Consider the following 22,745-nt stretch of genomic DNA (forward strand, 5'->3'; position numbering starts at 1 on the left):
TAGAGAGAGGTATCTATCTTCTTCTTTTCACAAAATGAGATGCTAAGACATAATTATGACTATGAAAATAAGAAGAGAAACACCTGCTAGGGTTAGCATTATTTCTACTGCAAGCAGTACAGTGAAGAAGAGTCTGATCTGGAATAAAGCCTGTGCTATTACTTAATACAAATTTCTCAAACAACAAAAACAAACCTGTACTTTTAAACATCAAAAACAGCTTTGAAAATATCTACATCCTTTAAATTTAAAAAAATTATGGATAATATTTTGGGGGATTCACTTTCCTATGCTTCAAAATACAAAGTGCCTCTTTTGGCAATATAAATGGCAATGCTTTGGTTCCTATTAAAATTTTTGTTTTACTATATTTTAGGCTCTTTTGAATATATGAGCTGTATTCTATATAAAAATAGTGTAATGATATAGTAGGTAACTATTCCCTGCTTTTTAGTGAAATTTTGCTCTCATAGCTATAATGACATTTTTGGCTAGATTTCTACAAATGCATTTATGTGCTTTTAAAAAAGTGTTTACGTTCAGTATCAGACACTACAGAAGGATGTAGGTGTCTCTTTTTTGCACTTTATATTTATTCCTAGCAAACTGGAATAAAAAGAATATTTGAGATTACTTCAGGTTCAGGTTTTAATGGATGCTCTTTATTGGCCATGTATATATATATTATATGCAACTCCATTCCACATATCTCATATTAAAAAAATTTGTAGTATGGTCTAAAAGTCATCTAAAGGCAATTTAATAGACCATAATGTAAAATGTTTCAACACAAGGTTTATCAGAGATAAGCAGAGGATTTTTTTCCAGTTTTAATAGAATTTGCTTAATTTTAAAACACACTGAAGATGCCATTCTAATAATAATTGTATACATCAATGAGCTTTACTGTGTTTTGATTACATAATGCCCTTCCAGTTAAACATATTTTGTGATTGCATTTTCTCTGCCTTGAAAGCAGTTCAACAGCTTGTGCTTGGTTTTCAGTTACGGTGCCTACACTTTCTAGGCATCTGAATGTTTGAGATTATGTAACATAAGGAAGTTTAATATCAAAACTTCTATTTTGATAACCTGTTTCCTTGAGGATGACTCCTGCTGGTGAATTTAGAAATACCTTGGAAAAATATTTCAGTATTAAGTAGTGATGATTTCTAAAAGCTGTGGCCTCAGCTTTTTAAAGGCCTAATTCTGCAAGCCCACATGGTTGGATTAGACCTTAAATTTGTGTAGAAAACAACTGCCATAAATTCATTTTATTCTCTGAGAAAACCGCTAAATTTATGACAATGCTAAATTTATGACAATTAACTATTTATAATGTTAAATAAAAATTTTGCCTGTAAACTTACTTGCCTTAACTAATGCTGAATGGCACTGAAAGTGCATAACAAATACCATTTCTGTATTAAATGCAGGGTGCAACACTTCTTCATTAACATTAGCCCTGTAAAATGTACATGTCTGAGCTTTCTCCATGTGTTGAGGTGTAAACACCAACTTTTGAATCTCATTCTGATAAAAATGATATTTTAATTACTTTATAAGCATCTACTAACAGCACATTTATATGACATGTTCTGTTAGCATACTCAGCCATTATATGGAAAATTTTGTGCCAGTGCATTCCTTTGCAACTGTTCTCGTAATGAGAAATATTCAATTCTGTACAGTCAAACTGTACAGTCATTGTTAAATTTCAAAGATGTGTTGTATTTGTGTTACAAAAATTATTGTGTAAAACATGCGCACACAAAAGCAAAATCTATTTCTGCCATAACAGGCATATATAACTATGGCAAATATATCACATTTCAGAACAAAGTCTAAAGCAAACCATTATATATAAGGTTTTAATACACATAATTCTGAAACGTACAAAAAATAATCACACATCTCCTACACTAGAATAGTTGTACTTTAAAAACTAAAATGATCCCTTTAAAAAATTTTTTTTTTTTGCAAATAGGCTTTAGGGTAGAAAGCTATACTGTACTGGTGACAACACATCTCAACTGTTTGGATTTATTTCTGCACATAGATTCCTATGGATTAGTTAACATTCTACATTGCCAATGAGGATAGTTTTGTAGCAAGATGACTTTGCCAGTTTTAAGCTATATTTACATGCACATTGAATATGACAGTACAGTTGCTCTAGGTTAATTTGTCCTCAAACAATTTATTTGCCTCTTATTTAACCAGAAGGCAGGGTCAAAAAGGGGTAATTTTGTTATTTTTTTCTTCAGTCTGCTATCACATTGTATGCCACACATCACACCCAGATATGTCTGGTTATCACATACAATAAATTGACAGTACTGTAGAATACTATAAATTTCATCCAGAGTTCTTCCTATCAAAACAAGAAATTCGTCTTTGAAAGACGAATTCTAATAACACCTGAGAGCACTCAGTATCTCAGAGTACTAGCGCCCAAGAAAATATGTTCAAAAGGAATGCTAAGTTGAATGTATTTGTTCAGTATTATTGAACAATCCTATACCATCATAATTAAAGGCAGGCAGTCCATATATTATATTGTATTCAAGTACTGCAGGCACAGCAAGAAGTGATTAGGAGGTATGTCTTTCAAATTCATCTGTTGTTGTGACAACCCTGATAGATGGTTTCTTGTGTCTACTTTTAGATTAAAGTAAATCCTGGCCTATCAATCTATTGAAGGTATATAATGATTTAGAATACTGGTAACTGGTATGATGCAAACATACAATGCCAGTTTAAGCCTTGAATCAATGATATAACCCATTATTTTATCTGAAGTCAATGGAATTCTGTAATATTACTAAAACAGACTGCACTGGAGATCTGGAGACACTAAACTTGCAGATAATTCCACAACTTTTTCTGGCAAAAGTATTTAAAATATAGTTTGATATTAACATTTTTTAAATGTGAAACTGGTTGCTAACAGCTACTTTGTGTTTTCATTATATCTTTGATGCAGATCGTTACTCCAAGAAGTAGGCAAAAGCTTCATAACATTTTTTCATTAGTTCCTACAACACTATTCCTGAAGGCTGGTGGTAGGGAAAGAGTTCTGAAATGAGATCAGTTTTCAGACTAGAAAACATATCATGTTTCTGTTGTGAAGGAAATAGGAATCTATTTCCTCTTATCTTAATTTAGAAATTCCCCAATGGGAACTAATTCCTATTTTATGTCTGATTATCAGTGTGTATTATCTATGGCAATATCTAACCGCTATCATCTGAGACACAACTATAAAATTTCAACATATTTTACTCATTTGAATTTTTTGTTCATTTTTCTGACTACTTTCATAATAGCCACTGAAAAGAATATTAAATATTATTTTCACATGCTCTGCTGTGAGGTAAGAATTTAATTTTTGCTATTATCTGTTTCAGAGGCGAAACAGGCCTTCTTATCACTGAACAGTATATGCTGATACTGCTTATTTACCTTTTATTGTTTTCAGTAAGGGCTATTTAGGGTTCTTACTGAGCAACTTCTTTTTAGCTTCCCTTGTGTTAAGTAGTGGTAGACAAAGCTGTTCAATAGATACAGTATTCGTTAAGAAATTATGGTTGTTCTGTCAGTACTGTCGCCTGCAACTCTGGGCCTGATCCTACAAAGATCTTTTATTGAGGTCTTTGGGACTCTTCTTGCACAGATGTTTGCAAGATCAGAATGTGCAACAGGATTAATTATATTTTTCTGCTTCCTCAAAATGTTTTAATATGCTGAGATACTGAATTAAATAATCTGACAATATCCTCAAGCACAAATTAAAATAGGATATTTATTATTTCCAATATTGTAATCTCTCGATTTTTTTGAAGACCACTGTTCCCCTCTGTTCACAAAAATAAGCTATACAAAGTTGAAAGAGTATACAAATAACTGTCTGATATACACATTGAAATGTAGCTATTAAATCCAGAGCATTGCTATAGAAAATTCAGTGTTCTCATTATTACCTGGCCTAGCTACAGTGGATTTTTTGCAGTTACACTTAATATCCCTTCGGATGCAGTTAAATTCTTCCCTCAGAATTAAAGAATGGGAGAAGAGTTTTAAAAACCACAAAACCAAAATATAAAAACAACCTGAACAAATTAAGAGACTAGATACATGAAATTTCACTGAACCAGCCAGTGCTTCTACTTGCCTTTGCCCTCACAATTTATTCTGAACCTGGCTCAGGCTACCCACAGGAACAATGAAGTGCAGTGATATCTCACCTTCCCCCAAATAACAGCTGCTCACTGTGTCAATACAGAGAGTTGAAGTCTCTCTTATTTTTCTTATCAAGATTAGGCATGTTGTGTCATTTGTTTAAGCATTATGAAGTCAGTAATACTACTTCTTTCTTATACATCCGTGATGCATTTTCCTTGGGGTACTTCTAATCAGTAAGTACAATCATCCTTTGTCTTGTGAAATACAGCTTTAAGGGGGCCCTGATCTGCATTAATGATAGAAGCATAGAGCGTAAAGTAATTCACTGTTGTAAACTTGATCATCAATAAGGAATTAGCTTCAAGCATTTGTTTTTCCAAACATTTCTGTTAATTTTTCTCAACTGCAACCAGAATCATTTAAGAATGGACCTATGCTGTAAACAGATTTGCAGGTTGTGTTCTCATTGGCTATAGCTTAATCCCAGTGCAACTGCAGGTCTTGTGGATCTAGGAAGTCAGTGGAAAACACACTGGGGGCAGTAGAACTGAGAGGAGTGAGTCCAGATGAGGAGCTGGGCATTGTAATGTCTAACCATTCCATATTGTCTAAATTTGTGTCAGGAAGGTCAAGAGATAGACAAGAATTATTAGTGGTAAACTGTGGGTCAGAGGTTTCCATGGGTGAATGAGAGTGATCTAAAATGCTGGAGTGATTAAGCAGATCATTCTGAAGGTCCTCAATTAAAGAAAATGACTCTCTGTCCTCATTACTGCTTGTCAGTTGAGGGATTTCATTACCTGAAGGTAAAGTTCCATCCAAGAGAGCTTCAAGTTGGTTTTCCAAACTTATTAACAAGCTGGCTGTTGGTTCTAAGGACACAGGAGGAGGTGCCATTTGGATTTGTGGTGGTGGGCGGGATATCACTGTATTCACTGGCATCGTAGTGATGTTGGCTGTAACTGGTCTCATTTTAGCAATGGGAGATGGTTCCTCCTTTATTGGAAGGGAAATCTCTGTATAAAAAACATATTTACTGAATTAATAAAAGACCCCTAACTCTTTCCCATGTGCTGTAAGATGCATCCACAGTAAACTCAAGGGAGTAAGGATCATTTTGCTGATCTGATAGTACAAACAGTACATACATCAGACTAAGTATGTCATCAACAATGGTGTCTTCTAAGTTCCACAGTTTTGTTTTCAGTAATACTCTAGCAGATTGGAGTATTTGTATCAATGAAAAAAGGAACCTTTTTCTAGATGTTAGCCCTACCTCCTTTATGTTTATAGTTTCTGAATTACTACAGAACCACCACACTTCCCTGTTTGAGGAAAGAGTACCTGAACCAATTTTCAGTTCCACTCCCTGTTTAGTACTGTGTCCAACTTCATAAATTAAAGTCTAAGAGATAGTTAATGTAATTAGTATGCTTTTATTACTGATTCTAGAGTCTAAAACTACTCTTTAGTCAAGAAGTTCCATGTAAACTAGTGGTAGTAACAGTAAAAGAAAATAAAGCAAGGTTAAGATCCAGTTAATTCTTATATTTAAATAGTCTCTAAAAATTAGATTGTCTAGAACATTCTGACAGACAAGAAGATGCAAGTAAATCCGCCAGCACAGATGATGTTTCTGCTGGCAGAAATATACTTTTACAGCAGTTTTCCAAGCAAGATAATATATTTTTAAAATCTCTTTAGCAGCATCTATTAAAATTGTTGCCTAATAAAAACAAAGCATTAGAGCAAAAAACGACTCACTTTCCTAACGTACATTAATAACCTAAAATTTTTTTAGTGTAGAACTTGCTTAGGTAAGTGCAAGAGCTCTGAATACTTTATTTCCTTTTTAATAAAGATGATGGAAAAAAGTTTTTGCATTTTGTGGCAACTTGGCAAATATGGAGCAGCTGTTATCTTTAAGACCAAATAGGTTTAATGTAACATTTGAAGCAAATTTTTTTAAAAAGCACACTATAATGTTTTCTACATCCTCTGTTTCACCGGTAGTACTTCAACCTACCTATGCAGTGTTTTAGTAGGAGCACTAAAACATTTGTGAATTTAGTATGAGTTGTTCACTGTACCTGTCACTTGTCTTGGTCAGTCTGTAACTGTCTATGCCATTTTGTTTAACTTGGCAATTTGCTTTAAAAAGAAGATACTCTGATATCTAGGATATGGCTGAAATCATAGCCTACAATCAGTCGCTTATGACTTGGCATTTGTTGCTGTCAAGGTCTTCATATGACAGCAGTACCAAACATTTTGTTAATTGTTTTTGCTTGGCATTAGAACTTTTCCCAATATTGTAATGGCTTCTACAAAGCCTTTAATTATGCCTGAAAGCCTCCTACATTTATTGCAAAACTACTTTTTCAATTGCTTTATGTACTTGGTTAGATTCCTTTCTGATAGCTCCCTTATTTTAACTGAAATAGAAATTTGTAATTCATTAGCTCATACAAACTTTTTTCAGTAATTGATATTTACAGTTGATAATACATTGTTATATTTGTACGTTGAACAAATACGCCTGTGCTAAAACTAAAGTGCTATTTTAATCATTTGCTGTGTGAATTACTGCGAAAGTCTGCCTAGGCTAGTTTACAAGCAGGAGTTCCAAAGTAGGGTGATTGTATTTCTTTTGCTATATGTGCTGGCATATATTTTTTTCAGTACATAATTAACAAACTTTCAGAAATACTACTGTCATCCAACCTGATAGCTTCTACATCCTCTCCCTGGAAGAATTCTTTCCCTTCATTCTTTTGATTACTGTATGAAGTTTTTATTACCAGGTTTTAGATCTCTATATCACATAGACTTCAACTGGCTTACCTCCACTCTTGATGAGAATATCAAAAAGGTCATCCATTTGCTGACTGTGTGCACTGGAAATCTGTAGCATATGAGAAAAGTGGGGGAGATCTGGTTATTCTTTTTCATGTAATATTTTTTCTAAGCTTATTAATCCTAACTTCTTGAAATAGTACATAAATACTAATTTATAATCAAAACTAAATTTTTTTTCATATGAAGTCAATCTAGAAAATAGAGGAAGAGTTTGGAGAGGCACTTGTAATCCTTGTGGTTGGTTTCAGTACAAAGGAATAGGAAGAAGTACTGAAAGCAAGACAAAAATTTCATGAAGGAAACCTGGGAGAGATGCAGAAAACTAGGGCTAAGAGGAAAATTGCTAACCCTGTTTTGTAGCAGGTAAATATGTGGAGTAACAGCAGGACTATGGGGGTTAACCCTCAACTGCTTTCTCTCAGAGACATCCTGCAAGTATCCACTCATATAAGATGCATTTTGTAAGTTGTTTCTTTACAATTTGTAGATTCATGTTCTTTTCTTCTTTTGGGGGGGGGGGGGAGAAGAAGCGTTCATTAACTCTGTTTATCTGTATGTTTTAAACATCCATTGCCTGAGTATTTGAGCCTTAAGCAAAAGGTAACAAAAACCTCATAAACTCATTCTTTCAAAAATAATCTAGGAAAGTTAGAGACACTTTTGAGGGTCTCAAGATTAAAACAGTGTTTTAAAACACTGATTAGACTCTAGAGACTGAAAGTGATTTGTCATCAGGAGATCAAGCTCCTGAAAAGAGGCCACTGAGAAGGCACTTTGCTGGCTGGTAGTGACATACTCAGTTAAGAAGTCCTGTTCAGCTGTATTTCAATTACTACATTGACTTTATGGACCTTGAGTAGACCCAGACTAGTCTGAGGCCTGGCTTTAAGGACCACAGAAGGAAAAACAAAATCACAATCTAGCGACTCTGGCCTGATATGCTTAGTATCATTTCATTTTTCTTTAATAATTAGTTGTACATGTATTTGATATATCTCAACCAGTGAGATGAGATACAAAAGTCAAAAATGTCAAGAAGACAGAGGAAGACAAGGGGGAATTACTTTAAAATTATGTGTTTCTATATTTATACCATCTACACTTAAAAGCTGTTTTAAAGGGTGAGGCTGGGACGCAGCTGCCTGAACACAAGCATCAAGTGCCACGTAAGATTACCACACCTGCTACTCCAAAAGGCATGGGTTTTCTGTGGGTCTTGTGCTTTATGTGCTTCCACTGTGAGGATGTCTCACATGCCAAGATATCTGAAATGGCATTAGATACCACTGACTCTGCCCAAGTGTCTGCCACCATAAACAGAGCACCCACTACTAAATCGATAGAAGAGGTTTTTTGGGTTTTTTTTTGGAGATAGTTCTGAAATGCACGATGTTGAGGAATACTCATTAGCTTTGCAACTTTCTTCTCTCTTCCAACATGAATGATGTCATGGTGAACTGACAAAGCAGTCCCTAGTATTATTCATCAAAGTCAACAGATACAGACTTTTTTGAAGAGTGTGTGTGTGCACATATATACACATTTGTAGAAGTGTGTATAAACACACAAATATTTTCCTCAAATTTCAGTATGTAGCCTTGTGCAAAAATACATAAAATTTGAACAACTTCAACATATTTCTCTCTGCAACTCTGAAATTTAAGTATCATACAGCCTTAAAGATAAGTCAGTTGAAAGATAGTTATTGTTACATCATGGTTATCCCAATATTATATACCACCAACTGGATAACGTAAGACATACTTCCATGTATTTCAGGATATTTTAAATCAACAGAATCATGAAATAGGAGTCTTGTAGTTAAACGCAGTTATGAAAATATTGACAGAACAAGTTAGAAACACCAAACGACACCAAACAAGAAGCTACATTAAACAATAATTTTGGTAATTCTAAAGAAAAAAATAAAATTGTTCTTAATAGGCTAAACAAGAGAAAGTAACTACCTCACGGTGAGATGTTGAAATATTACGGGTCTGTTTTATAGCCTCTTCATAACGGGGGGGATCTTTTGTCTTGGAAACTGCATTGTTGAAGAGGGACTGTTGAACAATAAAAGGCTGGGCTTGAGATGGAGAGCCAGGCTGCATAAAATAACAAAATAATGACCAAATAAGTAGTGAAACTCAGATCTATTGAGTTCTACAGATTATACTGCTTTGTCATACCAATCTACCTATTTACAAATAACAATAGTATAAATAGTCAGAGGAATAAAATAATAGTTTCTTCTCTTTTCTCACACATGCATACATACATGCATTATTAAAATCTACAAAACATTCTTCCCCCTCAAGTGAGCTGCAATATGCATGCAGTAACCCTACTTTAGAAGACTAATAAAAAAATGAACTTTATGGAAGTTGGGCTAATCCTACCTTACTAGAAGTAGCAGGTCCGTTCTGCACAGATGGAGGCTGGTTACTACCAGTGTGAATGTTAGAGTTTGATGTTTTATTAATAAAAGATTGTGAAGGTGTTGTAACTGGTGGAGTCTGATAGGGAAATACTGTATTTGATGTCGTAGGTGGAAAAACCTGTAAAGGATTAATATTAGTCTTAATATTTTTATCTAGTCTTACTATTTTTAATTAATAAATGGGTAAATTACATTAATGAAGTTTAAGACTAATTTTTCTAAAAAACAAAACAAAACAAACCACACTTGTTTGCTTAAATCCCTTTAAGGAAATGTCATGTCCTATTTTTTCCCACCACTGGATTAATTTGAATTCTAGAACTATCACTCTTTGAAAGAAACTTTGTGCTGTGACATGCTTTCACTCATCAGTGATAAGTTAAAATATTTTCCTACAATCTTCCAGGAATCATGAGAGAATGTAATACAATTTTTCTGAAATACATTCAGAAGAGTATGTTACACTAATACCAGACGCATAATTTCCCCACCTAGTGGACAGTGAATGAAATGGACTGATTTCTGGCCTGATACAAACTAGTGACTGCCATAGACTCTGCACACACATTCCTACTTGTCGTATGTTGTCTAATCCTAATTTCTTTCAACTCTGGAGAGCCATGAATGCTGAGGGACAGTCAAAGAAAATACAACAGATGAACTTATACATCTACTGTGCAGTTTGATTACTGGTATGTAAGCTTTTTATTTCTTCAAGTGACAGTCCGTATGCCCATTACCTGTGATTTCAAGCAGTAGCCTACTTTTCATATTTTTAAGTTAAAGGGAGAGGAAGAATGTAAGAGGCAATCAGAGAGCATAAGACTGCTCTTTGTAACTCAGTTATCATTCCCAAATACCTTTATGATTGCACAGTTCTTGACAAAGATGTGACAAGTGCTAGAGCAAGGATAGAGATAAAGCTAGGATTAGCTTTGTTGATTCAATCTGAATACCAAATTAAGCCTACTGTGAGAAGGCTTAATACAATTTGTTAGCCACCTGGATCACCTGTGTGAAAACTGTTGTACTTTGTAGCTCTCAACTGCTGAGCTGAATGGCTGTAGAGATGTCTTCTTGTTATTGAATGAGCTGAAGAACAAGGCCCACTTGGTAGTTAGACTGTGAAGAAACTGTGTAGGAGAAAAATTCTCTGAAATGTGTATATAGTATATATGGTTGTATAAACAAAACAATCACCACCTGGTTTGCATAAAAATCTGAGCCACCTGAGGAAGAAAGTCCAGACTGGTTCAAGTGAAACTTGTCCTGGAAAAGACCACTACTTGTGGAAGTGATCACAATCACAAAAGCAGACCGCTGAAAGGTGTTACATTAACAAGTAGGAATGTGTTCAAACGACTGACTCCTCAAGGCTGTGAAGACTACATTCATGTCTCACTGGTGATTAGGGTCCTTAAACAAGAGAAAGCTCTTAGTTAAGACATTAGTGGATTTCAGCACTGTTGGTAACACTGGGGAAGTCCTAATCTAGAGGGTCATGGACTAATACCTTTAAGTGCATCTTTACTGAGCCACTAACAATGCAGTCTCCTTAAAGAAGAAATAACACGTTCTCTAGGATCAAGGGCTATAATGGAAACAATGAGCCTGAGACAAGCCCAGACAAAGAAGATCCACTAAATAAACAGGTCAATCTACTTAACCCCTTGCTATTAATGAGGGCATTTCTCACTGCCATTGAACTGGTTTAAGTATCTAGGCTCTCATGTGGGGCAAGGCTTTGGCCTCCTCACTGACAAACAAGGAAGTCCCAGTACCTGGACTGCCTTGGTCTGGCAAGTCCAGGCACATACAGCTGTATCTTCTAGTTTTGTTGAATGGAGTGGAATCATGGAAAGAAGACAGCATTTTCCCTGACAAGGGTTAGGAATATGTTAGGAGAGAGAAAGGGCAAGACTCATTCACTCAATCCGTTAGCTCAACCTACCATCTGAACTATCCAAGGCTCATGAAAACAAACAGCAGGCAGGTAGATCTAATGCTGAATGCATTATGACTGTACTGATCTATTGTATTATATCAGTATTTTACATTCTAATGTAAAAATTGTGCAGTCACACTGTCTGGTTTCATATGTAAAAGATGGCACTAGATGTGTGAGAAGAACAGCCAGGAAAGGCAGGCTACTCAGCTCCAAGTTCCAGGAGAGCCAGATACAGACTGAAGTCTGCAGGGAACTACACAGCATGGTCTCCATGACAACTGATCTGAATAAAGGGGAAGACTACAGATTACAATTCTTGGTTAACTGCTGCAGTCATTTCAAATAAGTTCTCAACAGCAAAGGAAGCAAACTGCAAGTCTCTGTTAGGAGTACATACTCAGGATGACAGGAAATTTCTAAATGGGACTTGTCAAGTTAACAAGGTAAGATTAGCCCCTCTTCAAGTCCAAGACAGCCTGGGTGAACTCTGCTTTTGGATATATGCCAATCAGACTTTTGTAAGATGACCTAAATGCCCAAGAAATTAAACAGAGTGAGGACACTTATTTAATTGTGTTCCCCTTTATTAGCAGCTATCTAGTGAATGGTGGGGCATACAAATTTATCTCAGAAGAAATACGATTACCTGGAACAAGAGCCTTGGCAGAAGCAGAATAGAAGACATGGTATGGGTAGAAGCCCCAATTCATATCAAAACATGGGCTTTATGGTGCAATTTTGTAAACTGAAATTGAAACTTTGAAGGTTGAGATATTTTGTAGCAGTAACAACATGTTGTCAAAATTACCCTCTTCATCTTGAGATTTCAGTTGTTCTTGAATTACCCCTTCCTCGAGGCTGAAAAACCTTGTTCTCCTAAGTGATAGGAGTCCATTAGCACTGATTAGGAAGCAATAAAGGTCCTAAGACGATCTCCAAGTTCCTAATAATAGTGGTCAGCCTAGATGGGGCTCAAAGAAGAAGAAAGCTCTTTCCTCTGTGATGACTGGTGCTGATGTGTTGATATCAGTCACCATATGAACGTGACTGGGTCAGCACTCCCAGGTGCACATCCAGTGGTGATGAATATCTGTCTTGGGCTAGGAAATTTCAGAGCTGATCATTTATGGTAGAAAAGAGGAGGAAGATTTATCTCTGAATTATTCCCTGCACTCCTCAGGAAGAGAAGCATCCTAGGTATGGTAGGATTTTGACTCACTGGAGCTACTGTCCTCAGTATCTGAGTCCAAGATTGAATGCATAGCTTTCTTCATAAGCAAGGATCAGATCAACAAGGAAAGCAAGAAAACTAAAAGAAACTCTTACAAAATAAAAGGTAAAAACCTTCTGTGAAGAACTGCTCATAAGGATCTTCCATTTTGAGCTGGCGGCAGATGTGAGAAATTGACTGGAATGTCTGGAGTGCCACTTGTGGCAAGCATGAAGAAGAATGTAATGAGTGTGTGCTATAAGAGTACCATTAAGATTAAAAAAAAAAAGGCCTTTATTAGTCTTGTGTACTTGTAGATGAAAAGGTAAGTGCCTGCATGGACTACAATTCTGAAAAGAGAAGGTGTTACCAGTCCATTTTATCACACAGAAAAACGCAGTACAGAGATGCTAAGTGACTTGATCATTTGTGTATGACACGCCACAGAAAAGATTCTAAAAGCACTACCTAGAATTAGACTATAAGGCAGTATTAATCTTATTGCTATTCACAAACCTTTCTGATTTGCTGGGCCTGACCAAGTGCATGCTGCGTGATGGTATTTTGTTTTGATTGTGGAGTATGCATCTGAGGTGCTGTCTGGACCAGGCCAGAGGAGGGAATAGGAGCAGGTATTTGTGATGGGGTCTGTATTCCAGCTTGTGATTGAGCCTAAAGGATGAAGATAAAATACTTGCATTATTTGTATCTCACAGTAAATAAAATAGTATAAAAACCTATTGTATAGATTATGCAGAATAGCAATAGCATGTATTCTGGGAGGTATTAGGATGAACTGCGTACAGGAAACGAGAATATTTAACTCCATTTGGTACTGGAGAATTCCCAGCTGAAAGATGGTGTTTATACTGGCAGCAGAGTTTAAGAAAGATGAAGACAAACTGGAGAGAGTCCCGTTGAGAACAGTGAAAAGAGATAAAGCATAACCAGTAAGAAAGGACTGAAAGAATTGGGTTTGATTAACCTGAGAGAGAAAACTGATGATGTAATATGATATGCTTTCTGGCATGTTAAAAAACGTTGTTTTAAGAAGATAATAGTTCGTAGTTTTTAATGGCTGCTGGAAGGAAAGAAGTATATCTAACCTTGGGAAAGATAGTTTAGGTTGGAAGTTAGAAGAACTTTCTGCAATATCAGCAAAGTGAAATACCAGAGTAAGATGTTTCCGGTTGTTACAGAATTTTAGCAGGATTTTAGAACAAGTTAGACAAGCACCTGCCTGGATGGGTAGTTATCAGGGCAGCTCTCACACTGGGGACTGTGGGCCCACCCTCATCAGAACTTTACAACCCTCATAAACTGCCCAAGCTAACTGTGACAGTGCACACTAGCTCCAAGCCTGTACCCACCACATGCCACAACAGCGAGTACCCACTAAAGCTGAAAGTATGCTTTGCCAGCACAGTAGCCCTGAGGGTGGCAAGGGGATTTCAACCAGCTAGGCAACAGCACTGCCACTGGGTAGTATAAATCCTACCATAATCGAGGGGTTAGACTGTTTCAGCCCTGCATGATTCGTTTTACAGCTTTACATTTGTATTCTGTCCTGGGTTATACTATATTTATTCACAGTGATACTACCTTATAATCAGCCTAGAACTAATATTTATTTAACCACAGTTTCTTTTTATAACTCCACTGGCGTTCTACAACCTAGAATTCACATTTTTGAATGCAGTGAGCCATCACCACACAAGGAAGTTCCAACACACACTTTGAAAATGTGTGTACTTCAAAATAAAGTACGGTTGTTTGTAGCTGCATTACAATTTGGAGTTAAGAGAATGGTGGAATGAATCAAAAACAATTGTGTATGGAGGCAGTACATGGTATGATGACTACTTTTCAGCAAAGAGTATTTGTGAAGTCATAAGTCTTTGCAAGACTGCAAGGAAAGCAAATACCAGAAGAGATAATAAAGCAGCTGGCTTTTAAGTATTTCTGTTCTTTTGCCTAAAGCAGAAGCAAGCATGATTTTTAACAGTTAATTTTTTAAGCAGCACATTTATCTCTCTATATTCAGTTAAACAAATATTGCCATATTGTTACATGATGAAAAATAAAAAAGCCCATACCTGCAACTTTATATTTCCAACTGGTAGCTGCACTGAAGTGGTAGAATTCGGTCCCTGGATAGACAGCGGAAGGAGCAGCTGTGCTGCTCCCTGGGTTGTTAGTAAAGCTTGAGGCTGGGCAACAACTGCAGTTTGAGGCTGCCTCTGTGGATTAACATAAAATTGAGAAATGGCATTCTGAGTTTCAGCTTTGGCCACAGGTATCTCCTGCTTGATAACAACTGCCTTTTTGGCAACTGGATTCTGGCCACTAGTATATATTGATTGTCCTAAAGAATGACTAGTCACAGATACAGACTGACTTGTACTAGAGCAGTCAGTAAGAGCTTTTTCATCTTTGATAGCAGCACTGAATTGCTTCTGATCCAAAGCAGCTGAGTTATTATTAACTGTCTGAGACAGTTGCTGTTGTCCCCGTTTTTCAACCTCAAGTTGCATTTTCAATACTTCCACGAGTTTTTGCTCTTGTTCCAGTTTTCTTTTGAGCTCTTCAATCTGCTTTTCTTTTTCTTGAAGCTTGCGGTCCTTTTCTGCTACATCAAACTCCATGCTTGAGATGCTTCCACTGCTACGATTCTGATTATCATCACTCATATTCACTCTTAGTGGTGAAGTACTTAAGAACTGGGATGGTGACATCATGGTCATCATTTCTGTGAAAGTATCTGCCATGCTAGTGTCATCTGTGCTTAGACTAGATTGTTCTGAAGGAGCGGGTGATATAGGCAAAGGGGAGCTAATGTTTTCAGTATTTACTACTTTGCTGCCAGGTCCAGTAGATGTTTTTTCTGGAGGAAAGCTGGACATAGTATTAACCACTGTTTTATTTAGTGTTGTAACAGGAAATGCCACAGTCACTTCCCCAGTGTTACATGTGGCCCCAGAAGAAGTGGTTACTGTAACAGAGGTACTAGTAGTGACCCCGTTGTTATTAAGATCTTGATAGGGTTTCAGACGCTCAATAAGATCGGTTTTTGTTCCAGACACTGGTAATCCCCTTAATTTCAACTCCATTTTAAGCTCCGCTACCTGAGATAAAATAAAGCATGATAGTAAACACAAAAAAATTAAAGCTTATTTTAACACATATTACTTTATGACATTTTAGTAAGAAAAATTATTTTTCATCATATTCACAGACATTACACCTCTTGGTTCTGAGTACAAGTAAGATCCACAAGCACATTTCCATGACCTGCTGCTTACTTTCACTGGGTGAATAGCCAAAAACTTAGTAGTGTTCAGTGGCTGCACAATAACAGTAGTGGTTTTATGCTGAATACTCATAAATATTCAGAAAGGCAAAATGAAAGTATATCTCCAATTCTCGACTGAAAACTTCTGAAACAACCCTGTGGAGGATGGGAGCAGTAAGATGAAAGCACTGAACACATACAATTTAGCATGCTGAACCATTTTGTTATGCTACCAAGATGCATAGATCTGTTTTACCAGAAATTTATCAGGTCAGTTGGATGATTCAATAGACCTGTCAAATATAAAATGCTGTGACTCTAATTAGGGATTGAACAGTGAAAGTTGTGTGTCATCTGGGTTACTTTCACAAACATCAAAAGTATAAGTAGTCAAAATTAATCTAATTTCTGAAAGAAAATCTTTCTTGATTTTCCAATGATCTTACAAAGTGAAAATGTGTTGAGTGTAAATTAATTCTATGCTTCAAAATATCAATTAAAAAAATAACAGTCACAATGAACAGCTTCCACCTACGGCATCCGTATGCCCTCTCTAATTGTAGGGTATTGAGACCACATTTATGGTAGAACCACCTCTTTGTCTAAGAGAATAAAAAGTAGAGTGATCTCAATACCTTTGCCAATCTAGAATCTTAAAGTATAGACATTCCTGATTAGGAAATGAGGAAAAGTCATAGAAATCCGTCTGGTTAACACATCTCTAAGACCCATAGCAATTTCTTGTTAAATAGTTGTCCACCTTACAGTGATTATCTATAGATTCTACCAACAGTGACTTGCAAGCAATTAGCTTCCTGTTTGCTGGGGATGCTGGTAATTTGAGTCCTGTAGTTTAACCAGAATATGCATCTAATTTGGAACAAATTCCCTTGTTCCTCTTTAGGTTCCTCTTGGTCCATTTTTCTCATTCTGCTGAGTTCCTTCTGATTAGCAGCCCTGCCATCCAGCATACTGACTGCTCTCTCCAAGCTTGGGGTCCTCCAAAGAATTGCATGAGCATGCAATTCTCAACTTCTCCATTTTTCAACAGTCCATTTCTGAATTCTTATCAGAACTGATTTAGATGAGTTGGTGTTAAAAATGCCACCAACCGATCTCCAAGTATTGCTTATGTTAGTTACCACATTAGCAAGAATACTAGTAAATTATGCAGAAACGGATAAGCAAACCTCTTTCATTGTTGTAAATTACAAATTCAGATATTTAAATTTTTCAAACACTTAAGTTTAAATTGCATCTTGCATACTTGTTCCATATGAAAAAATCAGTGATCAGCTTTAACTGACTACAGTACATTACTGTCTTGAGCATCTGATCTTCAGAAAACTCTTCTTTTATTCCTTCCATGTTTATATTAAAAAAACAAAAAACCAACCAACCAACAACCCCAAACCCAGCAACCCTTGATAAAGGAAGGGAGAAATGAATAAACTGTCCACTAGATGTCTCTATTCCTCCGTTCAAGTTTAGCACATGTCTGTAGTTGCTGTAGAAAATATCTGAATCTAAAACCCCATAAGCTGCTTCAGGTTCATTTTCAGCAGGCCTCTGACAGTATTAATTCCTGATAACTTCTTTCTGAAGGAAGAAAGGATCATATGTAATACCTTCATATTAAAGCTTAAACAGAGTTTACACAGTTACTGATACTTTAAGAAACTTTTATAAAATTCAGTGTTGATTTTCAAATAATGTGTCAAACTCTGATAAATACAAAGATCTCTATTTGATCTCTATTTTCTGTTCACTTGCTTAATTCTGTCATCTTTAAATAAAATAATACCATGCAACTTACTTATTGGTTATACATCTTAAAAACAGTAACAACAACAACAAAACAACAAAACCCCACCACCACTAACAGACACCATAAATGGATCATAATTAATTAATAAAATCAATATACAAATATTTCAGCTAATAGTTTACCTAAGGTGTCAAACTGTTTACTTATACAATCTGCTCAAATTTATTCTTTCTCTTCTAATTCTCTGGGAAAGAAAAGTGATTGTTAGAACATATACATGTGAGGAGGCTAAATCAAAACAAATACATAAGTCCAGAAGAGTTGTGTATGAAAACTTAACCTTATTCTAAGCAGCTAACAGAAAAAGTACAGTTTTCATTGAAAAATAACATCCAGGCTTATTCTTGACAGTAACAGTTTGGAAGTTAAGACCTTAACTGGTGTTTAGAAATGGACAAATCCTTTTGTCCATTTTTACCTTCAAGTCATCCAAGCTCGAAGGTAGTGGTCCGGGTTTCCTGCTAGGAGTATTACTGTTCTGTCTTGGTGAGCTGGCAACTGATGTTGGTGTATTGTTGTTCAAAGTATTCAGTGGCGTATTCCCATTGTTACTCTGTTTGTCATTCAGTGGCCTTTGAGTGATTAAAAAAAAGATAAAAACGTCAGTGCTAAACATATTATGTTTTCACTCAGGTAGCTGCGATTCTGAATCTAGTGTCTATCACAACTTAATGACTTTTTTTTTGCAAATATATATTTAACATAAAACAGTAGCATTAAATATTTTCAGTATAACAGGATAGAGAAGAAAATATATGGAGAATGCTATGTTGATATTTTATTTACTCCTCAGTTTAAGTGTACAAATTCACAGCTTTTACTATTTTCATGGTATTCTTCAAGAGAGGATGGTGGGATCAGTTTATACAAATTCAACGAGAGCCGCTAGTTACCTTCTTGTTTCACTTCAGTTAAAAAAAAAAAAAAAAGTTTGATCTCTGTGCATCTACCCTACCTACATACCTATCCAATGCGCTAGTCAATTTACTTAATATAGAATAAGGACCAATCTGAAGACAGTTTACTCTGAAGATGACATTTTTATGATTTTTATTCTTATAATAAGAATCTGATATAAGGATCTTGAAATAATCACAAAAGATTAAAAAAAAAAAAAGGCCACCATTTACACTAGGTACTGTAAGCTAGCTCTCTTCTTTGTTCACTTGATTTAGGCAGAAACGTTTCTGAAATGTCAGTAAATGGAACATAAGACGCGTGGGTAAGCAGGCAGAAGCATCTCCAGTCCAAATGTTAGGATACATGGTAATTATAAATATAACCACAGATGGTACCTTTTACTTTTCTAGCATCACTTGCTGAGGAAAAATAACTCAGTTTAGAAAACTCATTTTAAAAATCCAGTTAAAAACCAGTTGAATTTAGGATTGCGTGACTATGGCATGCTACACTGTGAGTACTTCTAGGAAAAGAAGGATGGTTTTAGGTGGTGAGAATGAAACTCTGGAGACAGATTCAGCTTCTCATTCTGCTGTAGGCTGCTGGTAACTCTTTAAAGATTTACTCTCTGACTGCTTCTATCTATAAATCAGAAAGTATACTTACTTAAAAGCGCTAAAGATCAATACTGATAAGGTGCTTATATCTTAGAGATAGAAGAGAGTATAAACAATATACAAGTTTTACCTAATTTAAAATGACTGTTTCTTCTCATTTGGAAACCGCAAAAATAGGGTCTGTGAAACTAATATAGAAAGAAAATAAAAACACCAAAACAGTATGTCTTTTTGTAAAAGCGAGCGTCTCTATGTGCCTCTTCTTCTCTGCCTATCTATATCATATTTGTGTGAAAACAGTGTCAAAACTTTATTGCTCTCATGTGAATCCTTGTTTCAAATATGCATGTAGTTGGAAAAAATGCATCTGGCAGGTAGGAGATTCCACTGCCATGTCAAACTAAAAATAACTAGGTCCAGTTACAGGCTTATTGGGCTTTAGGAGTCTTTTAACAAGAGCAGAATCTCATCACTTCTGTTGTTAAATGATGTAAATGATACCACAGTGATGCACATTGCCATTTAAATTTTCATGGATTCTATCTCTCATAATATGTGAAAAACACATGTATTTCTAAAACACAAGCCTAATGTATGTTTTTCTTTAAAGGACACTTTCCAAGAAAACACTAACAAAGCCTTACATACTTCAGCGGTGCAGGTAGAATTGTCTGGTAGTTGTAGTGTTGTTGCTGTTGGCTCAGGATCTGCAGCTGCAAAAACAGTTGCTGTTGCTGTAGCAAACGAGCATAGTTGGAGTCCATCTGTGGTTCATTCTTCTCACCTTTCTGATCAGGTGGAATATATTGATGATACTTCAATTTTTTCACCCTTGGCTTAGGTTCTTTGCATTTCTTGCTCCGATGTTTATCATTTGGATTCTTTGGGTGGCTTTGCTATTTATGGATAGAAAAGGTTGAAAAAAAAACTGTAACAGACATCTCATTTACATGCAGTTATACAGGATACACAGATGAAATGTACAGGAACACATTTTTTGTGAAGAGAAGATGGCAAAATATAATGTTGCTGAATATAATTGTCCCTGCAACACTGCTCAGAAGAATGGCCTGCAAAATCCTTGGAAAGTTAACATACTCCAGCTATTTTGGACTGTGCACAAGAAAGGGTAATCAGAAATCACAGCTGTGAATATTTTGTTAATAGATGGCAAAGATAAAGCTAAGGGATTCTGCGGGTCACCACCTGTCATTGCAAAGAGACATTCTTCTTTAACAAGTAAGTTCAAAGCCACTTAGCACTTTGTACAAGTAAAAGCTAACACTTTAAACTCCGTCTGAAAATATTTGCTGGTCAGAAGCACTTACTGGTCTAGATTATGATCATGACTAGTCCTGTAAATTACAGAAGTACTCTTATCAAGCTATCAGCACCATCTTTATCAGCACATATGATAAAATTCTCTTCTTTGAAGTTATTTTGAGTGAAAAGTTGAAGGCAGTTGTGTAGTCATTTAGAAGGTATCAAAGGTATCAAATCATGTGTTGATACATGTACATTTATTACACAGCCTGTTTTGGGGGATATCTGAATTCGCCATTAAGGTCCAGCATTTCAAGTAAGCTGGTACAATTCCAGTGGGTATAGACAAATCTATATCAGGAACTGACCATTACAGGTCATCCGTGCTGGCTAGGCCGATACAGAAGAGAGAACTATGAGTAGGCTTTTTTGATCTTCAAATACAAGGAGCCAGTATCTTAACTTCTCTCACACAAAGTAGAAGAGATGCAAGTTTTCTGCTTATACAATAAATGAACTAGGAAAATAGCTGTGAAAAAGAAGCAATACTGTTTAACAGTCTGGTTTTATGTATATTATGAATACAATTACCTCTGCTCCTACTAAATTATTCCCTATATAGAACTAGATTAGAAAAGTTGAGTTTCATCAATAGAAAATACCAACTCAGTACTACAAATATGTGCAGTCCTTATTTCTCTGTGCATTTTTTAAAAAATTCAATAGTAATGTAATGCATAATTCAGTTTGAAAACATGTCAAATATACTATATGGAGCTCCTGAAATAATGAGTTGGTTCTTATAAAATATTAATGCTGATCTTAAAGAGCATGCCAGAGCTTTCAGTCACTGACCCAGTATGTTCATCTGAACACTAATAAAAGTAGTTACTTCATTATAAACAGTATAATGCTGTTCATGTATTTTTTCATTAAATAGAGCACTGAAGAAAAGAGATTCAGAACAGTCTTGAGATGCCATTATTACAGCCTACCTTTACTAATGTTGGCCCAGGCTTTGCTGCAGATACAGTATTTGTCGTTAGGGTGGTTGTAGTAGTAGAATGTGTAACGTGCTGCTCGATTGTAGGGGGAGTTTTAAGGAATTCAGGAACTGGAGAGGTTAAAGGTGGATACTAGTATTAAAAAAAATATAAGGAAAAAGAGAAATATTAAGAACATCCACCATCTGAGTATTCACAAAAACATGAAAAAACTACAACAACTTACAGTCATTTCACATTCACAAAATATATATAGATATACACATTTTTTAGAAGGAATGGCCAAAATAGGACTTTCATGTACATGTAAAAAAGTATGCTATAAATGCACAGGCTGTCACACTTCAAATGTATCAAATAAGATATACTTGTTTCATACCTTTATTTCTAAATTTCCATTTAATTGCTGCATGGAGTGTATCCAAAATCTGTTTTAACTTCTAATCTCACTGAAGTAAAACACTAACTGATTTTAATCTAAATCAGGTCCTCAGGCTGCCATGTTAGATATTTTTCCTATATAAAGCCTGTATTTTTATTCTTTACTTTCCCTCTTATTCTTTAAATTATATTCCTGCCTTTTGTAAAAATACATCACTCAGTATAAATTAGCCTTCAAAAAAGCCCTCTATAAATTAGCGTTCAAAAATTTTGTAAAATTCAGTTATTTTGTTTTTCTTTAGACTATTAAAAGTACACTCAGTCTTAATTTTTGTAGAATTTCATAATAAATATCTTTTCCAACATTAAGATTTTTCTTAATTATTATTGTTGTTATTTTTTGCAGGGAAAAAGAATATTAACCAAAAAGAATGTATAACAACATGCAAAAAAAGAAGCTCTCAGAAAGGGCTCTATTTTCATAACCTTTACTCTATTTTAATTTGCAGAAATATTCGTCTTCTGTCCTTTTAATATACATTAAAAAGAAATAGAAAGAAATATCATGAGGACACCTTCTTCTGGTAAATATTTCTATCCTGTCTTCCTTACAAAATCATAAAAAAGAGCTTCAGAAATAATTTCATCCATTCCAGGCAGGAACACTTTACCTACACTGCTACTAATACATATGTCTCTGCTGGGTAGTCCAGAATCAGATTAGCTAATTGATTCCAGTTCTTAACTTCCTTTATAATTGTAAAATTCTTCTAGAACTGACAGCTGTCAAAGTACCTTTGTCCCTGGCAAAAGGAATA

General features: G+C 35.5%; 1 protein-coding gene and 1 long non-coding RNA gene across 13 annotated transcripts in view; one reads left to right on the forward strand and one right to left on the reverse strand.

Moving 5' to 3' along the window:
• Positions 1 to 22,745, forward strand: part of LOC106482597 (uncharacterized) — a 37,000-nt gene that overhangs the window by 12,983 nt on the left and 1,272 nt on the right. Inside the window, exons 3-5 of one of the 4 annotated variants that reach the window (XR_010885841.1) lie at positions 10,101 to 10,176; positions 20,236 to 20,518; positions 22,437 to 22,511. This is a non-coding gene — a long non-coding RNA (uncharacterized lncRNA). The remainder of the gene's footprint in view (positions 1 to 10,100; positions 10,177 to 20,235; positions 20,519 to 22,436; positions 22,512 to 22,745) is intronic. The other 3 variants (XR_010885844.1, XR_010885842.1, XR_010885843.1) reach the window with 3 other exon arrangements.
• Positions 1 to 22,745, reverse strand: part of MRTFB (myocardin related transcription factor B) — a 109,502-nt gene that overhangs the window by 3,019 nt on the left and 83,738 nt on the right. For 8 of the 9 annotated variants that reach the window (XM_067306505.1, XM_067306502.1, XM_067306506.1 and 5 more), the window contains 9 exons: positions 21,538 to 21,678; positions 19,928 to 20,175; positions 18,181 to 18,334; positions 14,739 to 15,767; positions 13,159 to 13,314; positions 9,444 to 9,602; positions 9,012 to 9,149; positions 7,030 to 7,090; positions 4,119 to 5,201 (listed from right to left, as the gene is read on the reverse strand). In XM_067306505.1, coding sequence (XP_067162606.1) covers positions 4,663 to 5,201; positions 7,030 to 7,090; positions 9,012 to 9,149; positions 9,444 to 9,602; positions 13,159 to 13,314; positions 14,739 to 15,767; positions 18,181 to 18,334; positions 19,928 to 20,175; positions 21,538 to 21,678 — 2,625 coding nt within the window. In that variant the 3' untranslated portion in view covers positions 4,119 to 4,662. Of the gene's footprint in view, positions 1 to 4,118; positions 5,202 to 7,029; positions 7,091 to 9,011; positions 9,150 to 9,443; positions 9,603 to 13,158; positions 13,315 to 14,738; positions 15,768 to 18,180; positions 18,335 to 19,927; positions 20,176 to 21,537; positions 21,679 to 22,745 lie in introns of those variants that run through there. The other variant, XM_067306510.1, reaches the window with a different exon arrangement.

This window comes from Apteryx mantelli, chromosome 16, assembly GCF_036417845.1.
Source record: "Apteryx mantelli isolate bAptMan1 chromosome 16, bAptMan1.hap1, whole genome shotgun sequence".
NCBI lineage: Eukaryota > Metazoa > Chordata > Aves > Apterygiformes > Apterygidae > Apteryx > Apteryx mantelli.